The following is a 23,872-nucleotide window of genomic DNA, read 5'->3' as shown; positions in this document are numbered from 1 at the left end:
ATTTCAATAATAAAGTCAATTTTTTTTTTTTTTTTTTTTTTGGCAAAGTAGAACCTGGGGGCAAGATTCACCAAAAAAGAAAAAAAATTAAGTTTGTATGAATTTTCCTAAGTGCAAATGTGACCCTGGACCATAAAACTATAGTCTTAAGTAGCACGGGTATATTTCTAACAATATTGTATGGGTCGAAATTATTGATTTTTTTGTATGCCAAAAATCATTAGGATATTAAGTAAAGATCATCTTCCATGAAGATATTTTTTAAATTTCCTACCGTAAATATATCATAACTTAATTTTTGATTAGTAATATGCAACAATTCATTCATGTCCAACTTCATTTGGACAAATTTGTAGGTGATTTTCTCAATATTTTGATTTTTTTTTTTTTTTTTTTTGGCCCCCTTAGATTCCAGATTTTCAAATAGCTCTGCAAAATATTGTCCTATCCTAGCAAACCATACATCAATGGAAATTAATAAAAAAATAAATAAATATGATGAAATTAATGTGAAAAGTCTATATTTAAAAAAGCTGGAGGTAATCCTCACTTTACTGTAAAAATGCTTTTTTACTTCCATATTTTTTTTGTCTTGTTTCCAGTCCAGAAATCTAAAAATTCCTAAATCAAGAAGGATTTTCAAGCAATAATTATTGTCTTGCTTTCAGAAAAAAACAAGTCAAAATCAAGTGAGCTTTTGCTTGAAACAGTGAGGTAAGCAAAATAATCTTGTTTTCTGTTTGAAATAAGATTATTTTGCTTGTTGTAAGCAAAAACGTGATTTCGACTTCTGAAAAAAAAAAATGTTTTTTACATGTCTAGAAAAATCCTCGATTGAAGAATTTTTAGATATTTTGGGTAAAAGAAAGCATTTTTGCCGTGCATTTAAGATTAATGAGTACAAAGTTTAGCCTTTAGAGCAGGGGTAACCAGACCTGGTCCTGCAGAGTTTAGCTCCAACCCTAATCAAACACACCTGAACCAGCTAATCAAGGTCTTACTAGGTATACTTCAAACTTCCAGACAGGTGTGTTGAGGAAAGTTGGGAGATAAATTCTGCAGGATAAGTTTGGTGACCCCTGCTTTAGAGTAATCATGAGAAAGAAGATGACATTCTTAAGGGGAGACACTGCAGGCAAAAACACTGTTTTTTCATGCACCTGTCAAGTTTGAGATTTTGGGCTTTTTGGTTTTTTAAGTGTTTTTTCATACTAGTGAGAAAGAAAACATTCAAAAGACATTGTTAAGTGTTTCTTTCGTAGCACTTCAGTAGCACTTACAAATTTTTATTCCTGTCTATATCCTGAAAGTTTTTACGGAGGAATTTGAGCATATATAATTTGTTTGATTTTATACAACATTTTATTCACCAAAAATTGTAAAGAAATGTATTGTTTTCTGTCTGTCCTATTGTGAGTGACAAAATGAGATACCCAAAATTCCCTCAGTAAAAACATTTGATTCTAATATGACAACAATTACACAAGAAAAACTTCATCCAGTGTTTAGATTTTGTTCGATGTATGCAAATTAGCGCATATTTCATTAAATAATGCCTCATTTGCATATTTACATATAACATTTTTAAAAAACTTATACAAAAAATGTTTGCAATTATCAATGTAATCAGTCAACTGGTTAAGTAAGGTGATTAGTTATTTTTTTACCCTATTCACCTGCAGTGTCCCGCCTTGGCAAAATATCATCTTGATTCTTAAATTAGAAAATAAATGTTGAAATCCTCATGTTGTGACATTCTAAAAAATTCGGTGGTTATGCAGTGAGGGCCCTCGCCGTGCAGAAGGGGGCGTGTCCGACCGCGTCCAAAAGGGGCGGGGCGCAGGTGGGTGTGTCTCTCAGCTGATGCGCGCCGCTCGCGCTCGCGCTCTCTCCCTTTCCTCGCGCGCGCGCTTCATCTCCGTCGCGGGCGTCAGCGGCAGCGCATCGCGCGGCTTCACACGTTCGTTTACGCCGCAACAGCAGAGCAGCAGCATCCGAACGGACAGACAGACGGACGGCCGGCCGGATCCGCGGTGAGACAGTGAGTATGTTTGTGAGTGATGGAGACGCGGCGCACTGGAGTGACACGCGCTGGATGCTGCTGTTGTTATGGAGGGATGCGGATGCAGTGATGCATCATTTTGCATGAGCGGTAACACGCATTATGTAATGAGAGGCAAAGCGAGCGGATGCTTCGTCCTGTAGTCAGGTGAACGCTGGATCTCCATTGTGCTGCTGCTGCTGCTGCTGTAGCGCCACTGCATCCTGCACTGCTGCCGTCTCTGCCTCTGTTAAATGGAGGCACACGGCGTTTTATGTTATGATATTGAATGCATCCGTGCGTCTGCTGGTTAGTAGCGTCGCTAGGCCCGCGTTCGCTGCATTCACTGATTCACTGTCAGTAGATCATGTCCGGCTGCGTGAGGTGAAGATGCCTTTTTAGTGCATATTGTGATTCTGATGTCATCTGTAAAGCACGAGGGCTGTTTGTGTACAGGCCTCCATCTCACGCTTCACTGTCATTTTCTCCAGTTGTGTGTGTGTGTGTGTGTGTGTGTGTGTGTTTCTTTCAGTTGTACTGCGGTGTGTGTGAGTGTGATGCATCGACACAGTGTGTGTCATTCTGCTGCACTGCATGTTTACATCCATGCACAGACGTGCACTTGCGCCGATTCGCAGATGTTTGCTATGCAGTGATGATGAGGTTGTGCCGTGAATCTGATCTTGCATTATTGATAGAGCGGCTGAGGCTGATGTAATTAGGATGGCAATCTTTAATGTGTGTTGGGATATATGAAGCATGTGAGCGATGATGTAATGCCTGTGAGTGACTGACTGTGGTGGAGCGGGTAGTAGAGGCACGTGCCAGTGCTGATCTGATCCAGAGCTCTGCTGGACCAGTGATGCTACTGCACACCATCAGCACTGCTCCAGCTGACGTCTCAATGCGTTTGCATGGCTTTGGGAGAGAGTTTATGTGAAAACGATCATAGGAGGGCATGCATGTTAGTGTGCACCTTACAAAAAACATATTTACGCTTGACACACACCATGGTAGTATTGTGGTGTTCTTCGAAAGTGCCTCAGATGGCTTTGTAAATATATGGAAATCATTAAATGCTGCGATATAGATCTATGTGCATTAGACCAGAGATGAGCAGTCATGTGAGTTTTTTATTTTTAATGTTGCAACAGTCTTACACTGTTCATTATATTGATACATCGTAGCTGATTTTACCCTTTCAAAGAAGTACCATGGTAAACTCAAATATTTCTAATCAGATGAGCTGAACTGCTTCACATTCATTTGTGACCCTGGACCACAAAACCAGTCATGAGAGTCAATTTTTTAAAAGCTGAATAAGCTTTTCACTGATGTATGGTTTGTTAGAATAGGACAATATTGGGCTGAGATACAACTATTTGAAAATCTTCAATCTGAAGGTGCAACAAAATCAAAATATTGAGAAAATCTGCTTTAAAGTTTAAATGAAGTTCTTTGCGATGCATATTACTAATCAAAAATTAAGTTTTTATATATTTACTGTAGAAAATATCTTCATGGAACATGATCTTTACTTAATATCCTAATGATTTTTGGCATTGAAGAGAATTTAATCATTTTGACCCATACAATGTATTTTTGGCTTTTGCTACAAATATACCCGTGCTACTTAAGATTGGTTTTGTGGTCCGGGGTCACCTTTTTTTTGCTCTATATACTTTTGAATGATGATTTGTGACTCATTCGAGTCTATTTTTATGAAAAGCTAATACCTAAAGGAATAGTTCACCCAAAAATGAAAATGTACTGAAACTGTGCTCACCCTCAGGTCATCTAAGATTAGGATGAGTTTGTTTCTTCATCAGATTTGGAAAAATGTGTCATTCCATCACTGTCTTTGCAGTGAATGGGTGCCGTCAGAATGAGAGTCCAAACAGCTGATAAAAACATCACAATAATCCACAAGTAATCCACACCACTCCAGTCCATCGGTTAACATCTTGAGAAGACAAAAGCTGTAAAAAATAAATCCATCATTAAGACATTTTTTACTAAATTACAGGTCCATAATACTGCTTCCTCAGGTGAAAAAGTGGTTTTGGTCTGAATCAGGAGAGAAATCTGCACAGATCAAACACTTTTTACAAGCCAAAACAGCTCTAAAAAAAATATATGTGGCTGGATTTTGATGTGAGAGACAACAGGAGATGGACTTTTTCACTGGAGGAAGCGTTATTATGGATTATGGACTCGTATTTTAGTTTAAAATGTCTTGATGATGGATTTGTTTTAGCTTTTGTCTTCTCAAGATGTTAACTAATGGACAGAATGGGTGTGGGTTACTTGTGGATCATTGTGAGGTTTTTATCAGCTGTTTGGAATCTCATTCTGACGGCACCCATTCACTGCAGACTCAGTTAAATCTTAGAAATGAAATAGCACCCTGTAAAAATTCCTCTAGGATTCTTTATATAGTGCAGTTCATGGTTTTATGATTCACACAAGAGTAAGAGCAAGTCAAGCATGCATTTATAGTGAATGTTTACTTTGACATAAATGTCACATATTGCAAAAAAAAAAAAAAATGGATGCACTTGCAATTTATTTTCACAAATGAAAGTTGCCAAGATTATAATTGTAATTTTTGGTGTTCACACTATCATTTAGATCATTTAAATAACAGAACTGTCACTTGGAGCCAATTGTGAACGCTGCCGTTGTTTTCAGGATTTGCACAATCACACTTCAGAATCATGTCAGATTTGCTCTGTGTTTGGTTAATGTTTAACTCCAGAGATCATCATAAACAGGGTGCAGTTTCGATCCGCGTTGATATTTACACACCTCACACACACACGTGCCTCACACGACTGTTACCTGGAGAAGCTCCTCTTTGTCTTTTCCTTTCATTTTTTTGGGCATGAGAACTTGCAGTCTTGTTTTTTTAGAGGATACTTTCTGATAAACGTTCAGCATGAGGAGGAAGCAGTTGTGCATTTATAATTCTCGAGGGGCGCACGTATGTCGTTTATTTATCACTGTTTTCTGTCTCTTGAGCTGTCAGTATACTATCTATGTATTTCACTATGAGTGTTTAAACTGTTTTTGGTACTTTACATTTGGCACATGCTCGTCCACATTGGTTGTGTTTTATCGTAGTAAGGCTGTGATTGTAATATTATAAAGCAGCTGGTCGTGTTGTGATTGTTCAGTCCAGTGCTCCAGTGTTTTCACTGCACAGCACTCATATAGAGGCCGTTCACACTGTTTTTTTGGTTGTTTTTCTGTGTAAACATGCACTACATGTGTTTGAATGCTGCACTTGTGTCCTTTGCTACATCTGGTGCTCGACATAGCATTCTAAAAACATGTCACTCAAGTTAAAAGTTAAACTTTTCAAAAACTTTGCATTTTTTTTCCTATTCCACTGCATTGTTTAGTCCAAAAACACATTCTGTGTAAATTGCCCCAAAGAGAGCAACTATTAGTTTACAGCAAATTTTCCTGGGGTTCATAAGTTGATGAAAAACTAATACATTATTAAAAATAAAGGTTCTTTATTGACATCGATGGTTCATTGAAGATCCTTTAACATCCATGGAATCTTTCAATTACACAAAAAATTATTTTTTAGATTATAAAAAAGTTCTTCACACTAAAAAAAACTGTTCTTTTAAGAAGTGATCACTGAAAGGTTTTTTAGTATCACTTTCTATGGCATCACTGGGAAAAACCCTTTTTGGAACCTTTAGTTTTAACTAGAGTGCAATTAAATAAATCGTAGAAAGGTAAAAATAAAACTCTAAAACAGATGAAATTTTATTTTAAATAAATTGAAGTGGGAAAAAATATATAAATAACATACTAAAAAGATAAAATATTTTATTTGTTTACTTGAATGTCATGTGACCATTAAGCAGCATCAGAAACCATCAACATGCATATGTGTTGATAAATAAGTAAAATATTAACTTCAATCTCAGGGGGATTTCAAGAATATATTTGAGCTCAAATGGGTTCAGCTGACAAAAAAGTTAATCTGATTTTATGAGATCACTATTAAGTCATAATTATGAGATAAAAAATCAAAATTATGACATGCTAAGTCATTTGGCTTACAAAAAACTCTGGGAATTGCTTGTTTTTCCTGAGTAATAATTTAGTCACACTAAGTCACAATTTATATTTTATATAATTTATTTTGTATAAATTCTATCTTATACTTTGTATTGTGTGTCAAAATATTTTATTTGTTTACATGCGATCATTATCTGGCATCAGAGAACCATAAATATGTGAATGTGTTGATAAATTATAAAAATATTAACTTAAATCTCACCGGGACTTTAAGAACATATTTAAAGCCAGTGGGGTTCGGCTGACAACAAAAGTTTGACAAAACCGGTCAGATCATGTGTTCAGCAACATTTGTGACCCTGGGCCACAAAACCAGTCATACTGGTAAATAAATAAGCTTTTTATTGATGTGTGGTTTGTTAGGATAGGACAATATTTGACTGAGATACAACTATTTAAAAATCTGGAATCGGCTGAAAAAACACTAAGATTGAGAAAATCGCCTTTAAAGTTGTCCAAATAAAGTTCTTAGCAATGCATATTACTAATCAAAAATTTATATTATATATTTACAGCAGGAAACTTACAAAATATCTTAATGGAACATGATCTTTATTTAATATCCTAATGATTTTTGGCATAAAAGAAAAATAGATAATTTTGACCCTTACAATGTATTGTTGGCTATTGCTACAAATATAGCTGTGCTACTTAAGACTGGTTTTGTGGTCCAGGGTCACATTTGTGCCCTTAAAGGGATAGTTCATGCAGAATTTAAAATTCTGTCATCATTTACTGACCCTGTAGGAATTTCTGGTCCCCACTGACTTTTACGGTATTTTTCTTCAAAAAATCAACTCTTTGTTTACACACATTCTTCAAAATACCTTCTTCTATGCTCAACAGAAGAAATAAACTCATACAGGTTTGTTAACATGAGTAAATGATGACAGAATTTTCATTGCTGGGTGAACTGTCCTTTTTGTGTAGTATATTGTTAATAAAGTCACTAATGCAGTGTGTTGTGTTGCAGTGTGTGTGTGTGTGACCCGGCTCACTTCCCCTTCATGCCCGTGTGTGCTGGCGCTGTGGGCGGTGGAGTGAAGCGCTCGAGGCTCCTGGCATGGGCAGCGTAGGGAGCGGGGCCTCCAGTCAGCGGCCCATCACAATGCGCAGCGTGGGCACCCGCACCACCCCCAACGGCCCGCTGGCGGCCGCACCACCCCCCGCCTCGGCCCGCCGCCGCCTGGACGACCGCAGCTTCAGCGCCGAGCGCATCCCCGGCCCCAGCACCAAGACCAAGGGCGTCTCCGCCGACGAGCACAGCTACAACGCAGAGAGGGAATACCACGCAAACGCTCGCATCCACGCCGACGCGGAGCGCGCCGCGCCACACAACGCCAACCGCCAGCAGACGCTCAACGGCGAGAGGCTGGTGTCCAACGTGGTGTTCGCCAACGGGGCGCGGAGGGAAGGACACAGGCGCGGAGAGAGTCTGGACCTGTGCGGGAACAACATCGTGCTGAACAACGACAAGAACGGCAGCCATCAAGCCCCGCTGCAGCCACCGCCGCTGCACAAGGACAAGAGCAAAGCCAAACCCGATAATCACAACCCGCCCAACATCCTGCCCGTCTCGGGAAAACTCGAGCACGCACAGGTACGCCAACAACGGCCGTGTTCAGGAGATGTAAGTAGTGCGTCATTTAGTATGTTTTGTAGTGGTGCAATAAAGAACACAAGAAAATACTTAGCTAAGCACAATAAACCTTTTAGTCTTACAGCACATACATTTATGGACGCCCTGCTTTGGTGAATCATAATTGCGACATAAAAAGTTGAAATTATGAGATAAACTCAAAAATATGACATGATGAGATAAAAAGTCATAATTATGTCATTAAAAGCTGAAACTATGAGATACAGTAGCTACTAAATCATAAGTGTCAGAAAAAATCATCAAAATTATGACATACTAAGTTATAATTATGTCATTAAAAGTTGAAATTATGAGATAGCTACTAAACCATAGTTGGAGATAGAAAGTCAAAATAATGACATACTAGGTCAAAATTATGCAATAAAAGTTCTAGATGAGAACATACAAAGTCATAATCATTTGATAAAAAAAGTCATGATTTTGTAATTAAAAGCCGAAATTATGAGATAGAAAGTTAAAATTATGATATACTAGGTCAAAATTATGATAAAAAGTCATTATTATGTCATAAAAAGCTGAAATTATGAGATAGCTACTAAATCATAATTGTGAGGTAAAAACACAAAAATATGACATATTAAGTCATAATGATGAGATATCATTAAAAATTGAAATTATGAGATACAGTAGCTACTAATTCATAATTGTGAGTTAAAAATCCCAAAATGATAACATACTAGTTATAATTATGTCATTAAATTATGAAAAAGCTACTAAACCATAATTGTGAGATGAAAAGTTAAAAGTATGACATACTAAGTCAACATAATGAGGTAAAAATTGTAAATTGGGACATGACAAGTGATAATTATGAGATAAAAAGTTATAATTATGCCATTAAAGGTTAAAAGTACTAAACCATATTAAAGAGATAAAATAAAATAAATTAAAAGTCAAAATTATGACATGCTAAGACAAAATTCTGAGATAAAAATTCTAAATTAGGACACACAAAGTCATACTTGTGAGATAAAAAGGCAAAATTATGACAAAATTATGATTTAAAAAGTCACATTTATTGTCACAATTATGACATGGTTCTTGACTATAATAATTAAAATTTGGACTATCACTATCGTAATGTTGACTTATGTCATAATTTCAACTCTTTATGTGATAATTATGACTTTTATCCCACGATTATGACTTCATATGTCCTAATTTAGAATTTTTGTCTCATAATTTTGACCTAGTATGTCATTATTTTGACTTTCTATGTACAATTATGGTTTAATAGCTATGTCATAATTATGACTTTTTATCTCATAATGACTTGGTATGTCCTAATTTTGAATTTTTATCTCATAATTTTGATTATGTCATAATTTTTACTTTTTATCTTGCATTTATCAAGTATCATGTCATAATTAAGATGTGACTTTTTACATAATAGTTTTGCCTTTTTTATCTCAGAATCTGACTTATCATCATTTTGACTTTTAATTTAATGTTATTTTGATTTTATCTTATAAATATGGTTTAGTAGTTGAAATTATTTGCTACTAAGCCATAATTGTGAGATTAAAAGTTAAAATTATGACATGCTAAGTCAAAATTATGAGGTAAAAATTCAAAATTGGGACGTAAATCATAATTATGAGATAAAAAGTTATCATTATTCCATTATGCCAGGTTGAAAGTATGAGATGACTACTAAGCCATATTTATGAGATAAAATAAAATTAAAACTCAAAATTATGACATAATAAGTCAAAATTCTAAATTAGGACACACTAAGTCATAATTGTGAGATAAAAAGGCAAAACTATGACAAAATTATGATTTAAAAAGTCAGTTATGACATGATTCTTGACTGTAATAATTAATATTTGGACCACCACTATCATAATTTTGACTCATGTCATAATTTCAACTCTTTGTCATAATTATGACTTAGTATGTCCTAATTTAGAATTTTTATCTCACAATTTTGATTGTCATAGTTTTAAATTTTCGCAATTATCAAGAATCATGTCATAATTAAGGTGTTAATTTTTTAAATCATAATTTTGTCATAATTTTGTCTTTTTTCTGATAATTTTGACTTAGTATGTCATAATTTTGACCTTTAATTTAATTTATTGTTATTTTAATTATATCTCTTAAATATGGTTTTGTAGTTGAAATTGTGAGATAGATACTAAACCATAATTGAGATAAAAAGGCAAAATTAGGACACACTAAGTCATAACTATAAGATAAAAAAGTGAAATTATGAAAAAATTATGATTTAAAAAGTCACATCTTAATTAAGACATGATTTTTGACTATTATAATTAATATTTTGACTATCACTATCATAATTTTGACTTATGTCATAATTTCTACTCTTTATGTCATAATTGTGACTTTTATCCCACAATTATGGCTTAATGTCTCATGATTTCAGTATTTTGATAATTCATAATTACAAGTTGTATGTCATAATCATGACAAAGTATCTCATCATTTTGTCTTTCTGTCATATTTATGAAGTTATCATAATTATGACTTATCTTGTAATTTCAACTTTTTTATCATAACTATGAATTTTATCTTAGTATCTTACAATTTTGACTTTTTATGTCATTGTGATTTACTAAACATTTCTTATGTGGCAGAAATTAGCTTCCATATAAATCTGGCTTACACTTTTGGGATTAAAACCAGGCCTTCTAATTTTTAAACAAGATGGAGAAATTAGGAAGATTTAAGCTTCAGAGCTGTTTCATTCGCCAAAATCAAGATGAAATGAAATAAAATATAAATATTGGTTGAAAAACTTAATTTTAAAAAGTTACCTTGCAACAAGCTGACACACAAACTAAACATGACAAAAGCACAAAAAAAATCAATGTATCAATGAATAAACAAATCAATAAAATGTAAAAATAAAGGCTAATGAAAAAATGTTAATATATAGCTATACTAAAAAAAGTAACAAAAACTGAATTGTGTATTTGATGAATTTCTGTGTCTGCAGACCAATGACTCCCTGGTGCGTCCGTCAGCCTTCAAACCCGTGGTGCCCAAGAGCTTTCACTCCATGCAGAACCTGGTGTGTCCCCTCCAGACCAGCTCCGGGACGGCCGGCGGTCCGGGCAGCAGCGGTAGCGGAGGCAGCGGGGGCGAGAAGGGGGGTCCGAACGCGTCCGGCCCGCAGTGGGACCAGGACAGTCCCGGCAGCCGCGGGACACACGCCGGCGCGGGTCGGGCGGGACAGGGCAGTCTGTCGGACTCCGGGAGGAACTCTCTGACCAGTCTGCCCACGTACACGGGCTCCAGCTACGGGCCACCGCCTGCGCTCGGACCCCTCAGTGCCTCCACCAGCCACATCAACCGTCTGGGCACCGTCGCCCTGGACAAACTCGACAAGCCAGGCTACCAGAACGGCCTCAGTGCATCGGACAGCGGCCGCTCCTCCTCAGGCAAGAGCTCCTCCTCGTACCAGCGCCTTAGTCATCTGAGCGACGCTCCGGCGCCCCTGAGACCGTCTCCGTCCTCCGACGACGTGATTCAGGACCTGGAGGACCGTCTGTGGGAGAGAGAACAAGAAGTAAGTAAGGTGACAGAACTTTATAAATTCATTTGCATTATGTATGTATATGTGACGCTGCTCCACAAAACCAGTCTTAAGGAGCACAGGTATATTTGTAGCAACAGCCAAAAATGCATTGTATGGGTCAAATGTATTGATTTTACTTTTATGCCAAAAATCATTAGGATATTAAGTAAAGATCATGTTCCATGAAGATATTCTGTAAATTTCCTACCGTAAGTATATCAAAACTTAATTTTTAATTAGATATAAGCATTGCTGAGAACTTCAAAGGCAATTTTCTCAATATTTTGATTCTTTGGCACGCTCAGAATCCTGATTTTCAAATAGTTGTATCTCGGACAAATTTTGTCCTATCCTAACAAACCATACATCAATGCAAAGCTTATTTATTCTTTCAGATTATGTATAAATTTCAAAAAACAGACCCTTATAACTGGTTTTATGTTCCAATGTCACATATGGCATTATATATTTGTCAGCACACTTTCTACTTGAAACTCTTTGTAGTTATAGACAAAACAAAATTGCAAAACTTTAAATCTTCATTGATCTTTTTGTTTTGTTTTTTTGTTAATTTTACATACAACATTGGATTTTTATGTCATTTTTACATTTTTTATTTAATTTTTAATTTTAATTTACATTTTTTGTTTTACATTTATTTAATTTGTTTTTACTCCGTTGGATAGTTTTTAAATTGATTTTTACATTTACATTTTTTTTTTTAGTTTTGCATAATCTGGATTTTCTTTTCTTTTTTTTTTTTTTACAAACAGCTTTGAGGATCTTTTATTTTATTGTATTTGTAGTTATATATTTTTTAAATACCTTTTCATTTTGGACCATTGGATTTTTATTTTGGGATATAACATTGCACATTAATTTAATTTAATTGAATTACATTTTCAAAAGATGTCTTTAATTTTGCATACACCATTGGAAATCTTTATAGTTTATTATTTGTTTATTTAATTTATTTAAATTTGCATACACCATTGAAAATTGTATTATTATTAACACATTGGATATGACTTTTGAATTACATTTATAACAGATCTGCTCAAAAGTGTGAAAGTCAGCAAGTTTAACTAATCCTGAATAGAACATTTCCACCTGGAATCTACATGCCTTTTTTACATTACTAGATTATTATTATTATTATAGGATTTTTCTTTAGATGTGCTGTAATTCATGTAGCTAGATATAGAAGAAGTTCATGCAAAGTTGCATATGAATTGCAATCTGACACATGACATGTGAGCATGCAACAACACATCAAATCAAGCATGCATTGTTTGAGACCGTGTTCCGGCGCATTTCGGCCACTCTGCCCTCCTCACAGGTGATTCACATGCGGCGTAACCTGGACCAGAGCGAGGCGGCCATCGTGCAGGTGTTCGAGGAGAAGCAGCGCGTGTGGGAGCGCGAGATGGAGGAGCTGAGGCAGAACTACGCCGGGCGGCTGCAGCAGGTGACCCGACGGGCCCAGCGCACACAGCAGGCCCTGCAGGCGCAGATCGCCCGTCTGCAGCAGGACAAGCGGCGGCTGCAGGACGAGATGACGCTGCTGCTCGCTCAGAGAGAGGAGCTGGAGAAGAAGTGCTTGGACTTCAGGAAGGAGCAGGCCGATATCCTACCCAGACTGGAGGAGACCAAGTGGGAGGTGAGAAAGCATAGATGGAGAAAATATATTTCATGAAATCACTGGTGAAACATGTACTATAATATAGTGAAATATTTGTTGCTTTTGCAGATGAATATCCAGATAGCTAAGATTGCACAGGGTTGTATACAGTAGCTGTACAGTATGCGTGTGTGATGTAAGGTGTTGTGTGTGCAGGTGTGTCAGAAGGCGGGCGAGATCTCTCTGCTGAAGCAGCAGCTGCGGGAGAGTCAGGGCGAGGTGACGCAGAGGGCCGGAGAGATGGTGGCCTTGCGAGGGCAGCTGAAAGACCTCAACGCCCAGCTGAGAGAGCGAGAGGAGGCCGAGATCAGCCTCAAAGAGTCCTTCTGCACCAAAACCCTGGAGCTGGAGCGCTGCGAGGCCGAGCTGCAGACCATGCTGGCCGAGGTACAAACACTGAATTTAAAAGCATCACAGAAAATAATGTTTGATGTGAGTTGTGTATTTGCAGTGGGAATTGAATGTGACGACAGAGAAAGACTAGATGCCATAAAATAATGTAAACACAGTAAACAGACAAGCGTCTGTGCATTATGGTATTCTCAATGCAACAAACAAACAAATGGTGTGAGCAGTTCAGTCTCAATGACTCTTATGAAGTGATGAATCACTCAAAAACCTGTTTCTTTGTTTTGTACACAGCATATCGTTCCATTAAAACTTGACCTTTGGGACTTTATCTAACAATTAAAATGATACATTGTAACAATGTTTTAACTGTCATATCACATTTTAAACAATTCAGATAATACAATGTAACAATGTTTTAACTGTCAAATCACATTTTACTGTTCTTCAGTAAGTCGCTGAAAAAAAAAAAGTGTTTCGTAAAATTTTGACACAGGAAGTGACATTATTCTGACACCTTTTCTGCAGCATTTTCTCAATTTTTACACAATTTTAAGTTCATTCATCAATCTCAGCCATTCATCCCTGTTACTAAAGTTAATGTAAGATAGCTGAATTATTGTGGAAACTACAATATATATATATTTAATCTTGCAATCAGATGGCTTATTAATCATCTTATAATTCAGCTGAGCAAAAGAGGAAGTTTTAAGGATCTGGTTTTTTTTTTTTTTTCATTTTTGACAACATAAAAGCTTGATTATTAACATTTGAAAGTGAAGAAATAAAATGTATTTAAATTAATAATATTAAGACAGTTTAAATATTAGTATTGTAATTTTACTGTTGTCCAGAAAAAAAGATTATTATTTTTTACAGTGTAGTAATACAAAATACAATATTTTTGTTAATAATAATAACAATAAATAAATAAAAACAATTAATTGTTTGTATTATTTAATAATCATATTAATATGAAATCACAAATTGTGTAGCCCTACAACAAACATTGTTTAAAAAGTTTTATTTTTTTAAACTGCATTTTAAATTACAACCAGTGATTTGATGCAGGTTACTGTAATTTCACAGTTGTACTGTAAAATAAAAAATATTATTATGTTATTTTTCTTAAATACTTGTTTTGTTTTCATTTTAAACTTAAATATTTCTATATAAAAAGTTCTTATTTTCTTTAATATTTTATTAAATAATAACTTTTGTTTACTATTTTAGTAATAATAATCATTAAATAAAATAATTATTTTTATTATCTTATAGTAATAACCAGTGTAGGGGGTAATTCAGTGTATAACTCACGTTACTTGTAACTTTTTTCAAGTAACTAGTAAAGTAACAGATTATTTTAAAAATAAATTCTGAGCTTCTTTTTCAAATAAGTAACCCACATTACTTTATTTTCCCATTTATTGACTGAGAGCTCTCCTGTCCCCATGTTGAAATAAATGATAAAATGTAACTCAAAAGTAACGCAATGCATTACTCTTCATTAAAAGTAATGCAATTGGTTACTTTTTCATAGAGTTATGCAATATTGTAATGCATTACTTTTAAAAGGAAAGTTACTTTTGAGTTACATTTTATCATTTATTTCAACATGGGGACAGGAGAGTTCTCACCAACACTGGTCATAATGATATGCAATTACAAAATTGTGCAGCTGTTTTTTTGGATCAAATTTTGAATACCAATTGCTATCTTTATACGAAATGAAGAGTTCAGATGCAAAAGCCTTTATGTGTCATCTGAAATGATTTTCTAAAATGAGGATTTTTCTCAGACTCTCATGTGTAGGTTCGGTAATTTCACTTTAATGGTAATGAATAGATTTTCTTGCCATTAAAGTGAAATAACTGAACATAAATGTAGGATATGCTCATTTTAGAAAAAAATTTCAGATGGCACTTAGAGACTTTTGCAACTCTTCAAATATTGCAATTAGATAATTGTGCGCTAGATACGTCTATATTTTCGTTTCTGTGTCTGTAGGTGACAGTGCTGCGGGACAAGCTGAGCGCGTTTGAGACGGAGGTCACGCGGCTGAAGAAAGCCCTCAGCGAACTGAGCAGCAGCTCGAGTCGCGCCAGTGAGCCCAGCCTGGCCGACATGGGTCAGCTGGTGGCGTCCCGCAGCCGAGAGCGTCTTCTGTCCCCTCCGGAGACGCCCACGTCCCTCCCGTCCCTTCCGGCGCTTCCGGCGCCCGACCCGCTGCTCACGCTGCAGAGCGACGACTCCAAGGTGCAGTGGCAGGAGTCGGGCGACCTGAGGCGGCAGCTGGAGCGACTGCAGGGCGAGCTGCGTCTGGAGCGGCAGCAACGCGAACGCCAGGCGCTCACCTTCGCCCAGGAGCGCCAGACCTGGCAGGACGAGAAGGAGCGCGTGCTGAAGTACCAGGCGCAGCTGCAGCTCAGCTACGTGGAGATGCTGCAGAAGAACCAGGCGCTGGAGGAGCGTGTGGACAAGCTGGGAGCCCAGATCGCCACGCCGTCGCCCGCCTCGCCCCCGGCGCCTCCGCCCCTGCCGGAGCCCCCCGTGTCGGTCTCCATATCGCTCACCTCTCCCACCCCGCCGGCGGAGGAGAAGAAGCTGCCGGAGCTGCACCAGCTGGCTCCGCCGTGGCCCGTGCCGACCCGACTGGAGAGGATCGAGTCGACGGAGATCTGATGCAGCCCCGATTACAATAGCATTCAGTACAATCCAAAAACTAAACCGCTTCCGAGGACTGTCCAAGGATGCCCTGCTTGTCTGGGGCAGGTGTGTGGGTTGAGGGCAGGTTCGTTGGGTAGTTATGAGAGCGTGTGTGGCCTTATCAGCTGGTTTAGTGCAGAGGAGCTGGCCGCAGGGTCAGTAGCCAAGCGGAAAACACTCAGGGGTTTATGGGGAACCGGCATTCACAGACTGTTTCAGCTTTGTGTTTTTACAGGCGCGAGGGTTTAGGCTATTAATAAGTCACCATCTTTCGTAGATGCGCTCAAGAATATCCTTATAATGATGACGGCATCTTCTGTACTCTGCAGCCTTCAAACAATCAAGACTAGAGTTAACAAACTAAAACTGCAGGGAGTTTCTCTTAAAGTGAAGATCTCGCATGGTGCTCAGACGCAACGCGCCATCACGTTTAGGACCAAATCTTAGTGCCAGTCTCGAGAGTGTTTATGTCGATGTTTGTCGGGCCGCAGAAACATACTCTACGCAAGTACACAGACGTGCGGAACAAATGGAGCGGATTATTCATAAGATTCAGTGCTTTTGAAGGAAGTCTGTTATGCTCATAAAGGCTGCATTTTTGATCAAAACTGCAGTAAAAATGTGAAATATTATTATGATTTAAAATAACAGTCTTCTATTTGAATATCTGTTAAAATGTAATTTATTTTTGTGATCAAAGCTGAATTTTCAGCATCATTACTTTAGTCTTCAGTGTCACATGATCCTTCAGAAATCATGCTACACTCTAAAACAAATGTTTTGGCTCATCAAAAAAATTAATGCAACAAGTCTTTATGACTTGTGACAACAAAAAATCACAACTTCACTGACTTGAATAAACTTAATAATTTGTAGCATAATTTTTTTATTTTAGTTCCAGTTAATTTTAACATATCTATTATATAAATCTTATCTATTATTTTTTGTGAAAGATCAGTTGATGCAGACATTTTCATTACATTTTGCATTAAATTTTACATTTCAGTTTATATTACATGCAATATCCAGCTATGTAATCAGAATAAAACATATCAGTTAACAAAGAAATTTCTATTTAAATTACACTCAGTAATAGAAAGTCTATTGAAATAAAAGGTGTTACAATTAAAATTTTAAAAAATCAGCTGACGTAGAATTTTCAGTTTAAATTATACTCAATGTTAAGCAGATTTAATCAAAATAAAAAGTCAGTGAATGCAGAAAAATTATTTTAGATTACACTCAATATTAATGACGTAAATAAAAAATGTGAAAAATAAATTCATGTAGAATTTTCAGTTGAAATTACAATCCATATTAAGTTGATGTAATTACATCCAGTTTTAATTTTCATGGAAACCGTGATACGTTTTATTTTTCAGGATGCTTTCATGAATACAAAGTTCAGCAGAACAGCATTTATTTGACAGAAATCTTTTGTTACATTATAAATGTCTTTACTGTCACTTTTGATCAAAGCATCCTTGGTGAAAAAGAAATGTGAAATCTTACAGACCCCAAGCTTTCGAATAGTAGTGTATCAGACTCAGAATGCATTGTTGCGATGCATAATGAATTGCTGTTCTCAGAATTCAGTGAAACAGAGTTTGCGTCCGTGTGCTCGAATAGAGTATATTTGTAGGCCGAGGCCTGGTGCGGGACAGAGGAGCGCTCAACCCTCCTGCTCTATTGCCCAAAGCAGCGGCGGAGGACGTGTATTCATTTCAACTCAGAACGTACTGTATCACCTGAATGTTGTTTTTGCCCTTTTCTATGTTTTGAGCAATGTAGAGTAAACTAGAACGAGAGATTGAGATTAAAAAACAAGTCAATATGTTAGTGCACTTGATGCTTCGGTCTCAGACCATCCTGCTTTTAACTGAGGACTCGGTTGTTGTGAACAACAGCTGCTGAATGAGGTTTGGTTGATGAAGCTGCTAGACAGACGGACGGCGGCTGAGCCAAAACTGTGCAGAGGGCGACGGGTCAATCTCGAATTAGTCGACGGATTATATTTGAAGATGACTTTACATTCTTCCAAAAAGAGCATATAATATGTGTCAATGTATACTTACTGAAAGTATCATTTAGAATATTTGACTTTAAAAATGTCATATGCAGTAGATTGAAGTGATGATTTAAATGTGTTGAAGTAAGTGCACAGTGCACACAAATCACGTGGAATATCGGAAGGCTTTGTGAAGACTGAAATGTGGGTTGTGTGGTAGTTGAGGACTGAGAATGCCATACGACGCGTACTGTTTCTGCAGTGTGTGTATTCTGTGCCGCTTACGTCAGAGCGCACTGCACGCGATACTGTTTCCCACAATGCATAGATGGCTTGACTTTGCATTTGCAGTGTGATGAATGAACGGGAAGTTTGGTCGAAATGCAAAATAACCTCACTATATATAAATTCACAATTGTGAGATATAAACTAAAAAAAAAAAAATACAAATAAATAAATAAAGGGTAATTGCAACGTTTTATCTTATAATTCTGACATTTTATTTGCAGTTCTAGCAATTTTGACTTTTTTTCTTACCATGCTTACCATCTTACCATCAGAATTGAGATATAAATTCATCATTGCAAGATATAAATTCAAAATTGTCAGACAGAAAGTTGCAAAATGGAGGAAAAAAGTCAGAACTGTGTGATATAAACTCACAATTTCCGAGAAGAAATAGTTAAGCTTGTTTCCCATTTTTTTCCCAGTTTAAATCTTGAAAATCTGATTTTTTTGCAAGATACAAAGTTAGAATTATGAGAAATAAAGTCATTATTGCAAGATATAAATTCACAATTGTGAGATATAAACTCAGAATTGCGAGATAAAAAAAAGTGAATAAATAAATAAAGGGTAATTGCAACTTTTTATCTTATAATTCTGAGTTAACTTGCAATTCTTAATTTTCTCAAAATTGCAATACATGAAGTTAGAATTGTTACATAAATTCAGAATTGCAAGATATAAACTCACAAATCAGAGAAAAAAAGTTCATTGCAAGATATAATCTCAAAATTGCGAGATATAAATGTGACAATCAGAAAAAAAGTCTGAATTGTGAGATATAAATTGACAATTTGTGATTTTTAATTTGCTGTTCTCGCAATTCTAACTTCTTATCTTACAATTCTGACTTTTTTCTGAATTGTGAGATATAAAGTCATTAATGTGAGATATAAACTTGCAATTTGTGCAATTTGTGAAATATAGTCATTTTTGTGAGACAAACTTGCAAATCAGAGAAAAAGTCTGAATTGTGAGATAAAAAACTTGCAATTTGTGAGAAAATATATATATATACACAATTTTTTATTTGCAATTCTAGCAAAAAAATCTTATAATCCTGACATTTTCTCAAAGCCAAAGTAAAGTCATTATTGCGAGACATAAATTAAAAATAGTCACACAGAAACTTCCAAAATGAAGGGAAAAAAAGTCAGAATTGTGAGATATAAACTCACAATTTGCAAGAAATAGTTTAGCTTGTTTCTGCCACAGAAGAACAATAAAAAAGGTAACTGAACTTTTATTTTTATGTTGAGAAAAATGTACTATTTTAATACTATTTTAAATTCGCTGTTCTCGCCGTTTGAACTCATCTTACAGTTCTGACTTTTTTCATAATTGCGAGATATGACTGAATTGTGAGATATAAAGTTATTAATGTAAGATACTACAAACTAAAAAATGCGAGATATAAACTATAAATCAGAGAAAAAAGTCAGAATTGAGATATAAACTTAGTAGTATAAATGTATAAACTTATAAATAAAGTTATTATTTGCAATTCTAGCAATTTTTACATTTTATCTCACAATTCTGACATTTTTCTTCCTCTGTACTGAGATATAAAGTCATTACTGCAAGATGTAAATTTAAAATTGTGAGATACAAACTCATGATTTGCAAGAAGAAATAGTTAAGCTTATTTAAACATAAAAAGATAATTGTGACTTTTATCTTTTAAATTCAGAATTACAAGATATAAACTCACAAATCTGAGAGGAAAAGTCATTTATAAACATGCAGTTTGCATGATTCATATAATATAAAGTCATTATTGTGAGGTATAAACTCAAAATCGCAAGGTATAAATGTGAAAACCAGAAAAAAAGTCCGAATTGTGAGATATAGTCATTAATATGACATACTATAAACTAAAATATGCAAGATATACACTTGCAAATCAGAGAAAATTGAGAATTCTAATTCTAATCGGAGAGAATTGAGATTCTAATTCCAATTCTAATTCTGAGTCCAATTCTAGCAGTTTTGACGTTTTTCTTGCTCAGTATTGAGATATAAAGTCATTATTGCAAGATGTAAATTTTAAAATCACAATTTGCTAGAAGAAATAGTTAAGCTTATTTCTGCCACAGAATAAGAAAAAAGGTATTTTTATCGTACAATTCTAACTTTTTTTCCCAGTTGCTAGTTTGTATCTTGCAAGCTGACTTTTTTCTTGCAATTCTGAGAAAATGAAGAATTGCAAGATAAAGTCTTAATTGCAACTCGCAATTCAGAGATAAAAAGTCAAGCTTGTTTCTGCCACAGAATAAAAAAAGTACATTTGTGATCTCAAATTCGCAAGTGCAAGTTTGTTTCTATATAAAAAAGCCAGAATTGTGAGATTTTTTTAAAAAAAATCGCAGTTCACTTTATTTCTTTATTCTGTTGCAGAAATAAGCTTCCATAGAATGCCGTTTTTTTATTATATGTTGAAGGCAACACAGAGTTCTGAATAAAAAGTGCTATGTTGCATTTTTAATACAAATTTGCAATCGGTTCTAGAACGATTGTATGATGATGGTTCCGTCGTCTCACTGGAAATAGGAGGTCAAGCGTGCAGTATGCAGTGTGCTCTCTTGTGTAGAAACAGCACAAGTCGCATGGTTGTATGGTTTTCCGAACACGGCCAGATAACAAATGCACTACAGGCTCCGACGAGGGACAAATGCTATGGTTTGCTATAGTAGCGGTAGCGTTTCACAGAACACCTTTTGTCACAAAGTCTTGAAATAAGCTACAGAAGTTATTCCATCGAAGCAGATGGATGACTTTGACACGTATTTGTTTAACCCAGCCACCCTTTTTTTTGACGGAGTCACACGGCAGCACTAACGAGCCAGATTCCCTCTCTTCGGCATAGGAAACGAATCTCGGAAACAAGCACAAACAAGCGATTTCTTTCCCTGGACGCGTACCGCCGTAGAAATGCAATAGAAAGATTGATGTGGAAAACTCTGGTCCCAAGGCTTTTCCCAACGCTCGTGCCTCTTCTTTTCTCTCATGCCATATTTGAGATAATCATTGCAGCTTTATGACACTAGGTGTTTGTTACGAGAGAAAGCTTTAGATGGACGCCACACCTCTGCTGTCTTTGGCCACATTTGCTGCTATGTGCTTCTGTTGTGTCCTGCTGTGTTCTTGGTAGAGACAAAGGCAGTCGACTGCATGTAAATATCACTGTTCCTTATGTGTACAGAACTATTCTATCCAAATATACCGAGCTAATGCGTGTGAATACTTTTGTGAAGTAATGAGACTGACATGTCAGCTTTTATTTTTCAAAACTATTAATATAGGAATATAATATACATATATGAATCTTAAAACCTTCGATCGGCTATATTACGGTAAAGTCATACATTCGAGAGTCCCGCGTCTTTTCCCTTTCTCGATCGGTTCTTGAGACGTATGGGCGGGTGTGCCATGCCACTGAGGTTTTTGTAAACATTTCATTTTTTCCTTTCGTTCTTTTTTCAGAATTTGCTTGGAAAAAGCATATCTTAGCAAATATTAATTTAAATAATAAAGATGTGAATAAGAAAATATAGCTGTGTCTCTTCATGGTTTTCTTTTCAAATAAACCTCCACAGGTTGAGTGTACGTGTGTCCATAGAAAATGAAATCAGCAAAAACTACAAATTTCATTTCTCAACTACTAATTAAACTGCTCACATCTTTTATGAAGTATTAGGTAAAAAAATAACCTGCAAGGTGAACTAAACTATAGCAGAAATAATTATTTTTAATGACTAATTGCTTACGTTTTTGTTTTATAATTTGTTTTTAGATTTTAGAAAATGATAGTACACTAAACTCATCTATTGCCAAAAATCATATTTATTTATTTATTTATTTATTTATTTATATATAAGTAGCACAGGGATATTTGTAGCAATAGCTAAAAATTCATTGTATGGTTCAAAATTATTGATTTTTTTTTAATGCCAAAAATCATTAGGATATTAAGTAAAGATCATGTTCTATGAAGATATTTTGTAAATTTCCTACTGTAAATATATTAAAACTTACATTTTGATTAGTAATATGCATTTCTAACAACTTAATTTGGACAACTTTAAAGGCAATTTTTTCAATATTTAGATTTTTTTTTTGCAGATTACAGATATTCAAAATAGTTACAATTACTAGTACAATTACTGCTAATACATACATTTATTTATTTATTTATTTTTTATCTTTAATTGTGTGTATGTGTGTGTGTACTTGTTTTTGCTACCTTGTGGGGACCAAATGTCCCCACAAGGATAGAAAAAACGGAAATTTATGACATTGTGGGGACCGGCCTGTAAAAAAAAAAATGATTAAAAAAAGTAAATGATGTTTATCTGAAAGTGTAACGATGCAGACATGTTTTCTGTGAGGGCTAGGTTTAGGGTTAGGGTTGGGTTAGGGGATAGACAATATCGTTTGGTCAGTATAAAAACTATAGAAGTCTATGGAAAGTCCCCACAATTCACAAAAACAAACGTGTGTGTGCGTATGTATGTATACACTGTGTGCAGAATTATTAGGCATGTTGATATTCTGGTCAGATTTTTTTTCCAAACACATTTTACCAATTCCAAACCACATCAGTCTTAATAACTACTGTTAATTTTGTATTTAATCATTTATATGTGATATATAATTGTCCGTGAAGGCTGGAAGTGAAAAACTCCTTATATTCAGGTGTGCATAATTATTAGGCATGTTTTCTTTTACAGATAAAATGAGCCAAAAAAGAGATTTAACCCAGACTGAAAAGTCCAAATTATTAAATGCCCATGAGAAGAATGCAATACTAATGCATTACAAGAATTTGCAAAGTTAAGGCTTGACCACTGGACAGCGAAATGCTGACCAGAAAAAACAGGTGGAGAAGAAAAGACGCATGTTAACTGCAAAAGAATTAGGAATTAAGGTGAAGAATTAGGTGTGACACCATCAGGAACCGTTTTCCAGAACTGCAACCTACCTGGAGTCTTCAGAAGTACAATGTGTCAGGTTCTCAGAGACTTTACTTGGTAAAAAATCCTAAAAAATGCCCCTGACTTAATAAGAATAACAAGCTGACGTGTTGTGAAAGACATGAAGACAGGTTTTTTTTTTTATAGGCTTTATAGACAGATAAGTTGAGAGTGACTCGTGAAGGACAAGCATCACATTCTCTTGTACCTCTGATTCAAGAATTTATCTTCCAAAATCTGGCAGTAAGTTTTGGGAGTTCATTTTAGTCCATCTCTGCAAGTCAGATTTTTCAGGATAGGAGACTAAACATGAACTCCCAAAACTTACTGCCAGATTTTGGAAGATAAATTCTTGAATCAGAGGTACAAGAGAATGTGATGCTTGTCCTTCACGAGTCACTCTCAACTTATCTGTCTATAAAGCCTATTAAAAAAAAAACCTGTCTTCATGTCTTTCACAACACGTCAGCTTGTTATTCTTATTAAGTCAGGGGCATTTTTTAGGATTTTTTACCAAGCAAAGTC

General features: G+C 35.7%; 1 protein-coding gene across 6 annotated transcripts; it reads left to right on the top strand.

The window, feature by feature from the left end:
• Positions 1-1,916: 1,916 nt before the first annotated feature.
• On the top strand, positions 1,917-20,725 carry LOC127165496 (leucine zipper putative tumor suppressor 3). 6 transcript variants are annotated; one of them, XM_051110168.1, is made up of 6 exons: positions 1,917-2,033; positions 7,116-7,772; positions 10,765-11,346; positions 12,686-13,006; positions 13,184-13,414; positions 15,383-20,725. In XM_051110168.1, the coding sequence occupies exons 2-6, from the start codon at positions 7,206-7,208 to the stop codon at positions 16,055-16,057; spliced, it is 2,376 nt and encodes a 791-aa protein (XP_050966125.1). In that variant the 5' UTR covers positions 1,917-2,033; positions 7,116-7,205; the 3' UTR covers positions 16,058-20,725. The 6 variants fall into 6 exon arrangements, with proteins under 6 accessions (XP_050966125.1, XP_050966124.1, XP_050966123.1 ...); XM_051110167.1 differs by having other exon boundaries at positions 1,918-2,041; XM_051110166.1 differs by lacking the exon at positions 1,917-2,033 and adding an exon at positions 4,635-5,024.
• Positions 20,726-23,872: the final 3,147 nt, after the last annotated feature.

The sequence above is a fragment of the Labeo rohita genome, chromosome 5 (genome assembly GCF_022985175.1).
Source record: "Labeo rohita strain BAU-BD-2019 chromosome 5, IGBB_LRoh.1.0, whole genome shotgun sequence".
Taxonomy (NCBI): Eukaryota; Metazoa; Chordata; class Actinopteri; order Cypriniformes; family Cyprinidae; genus Labeo; species Labeo rohita.
The sequence above is the reverse complement of the archived record's forward strand: the minus strand, read 5'-3'. Positions and strand labels throughout refer to the sequence as shown.

Excerpts from the sequence above, each read along its gene's own strand:
- LOC127165496 (XM_051110168.1), top strand. The coding sequence starts at position 7,206 with ATGGGCAGCGTAGGGAGCGGGGCCTCCAGTCAGCGGCCCATCACAATG. Across the intron at positions 7,773-10,764 it reads AACGGCCGTGTTCAGGAGAT|ACCAATGACTCCCTGGTGCG; the intron begins GTAAGTAGTGCG and ends CTGTGTCTGCAG. Across the intron at positions 13,415-15,382 it reads TGCAGACCATGCTGGCCGAG|GTGACAGTGCTGCGGGACAA; the intron begins GTACAAACACTG and ends CTGTGTCTGTAG.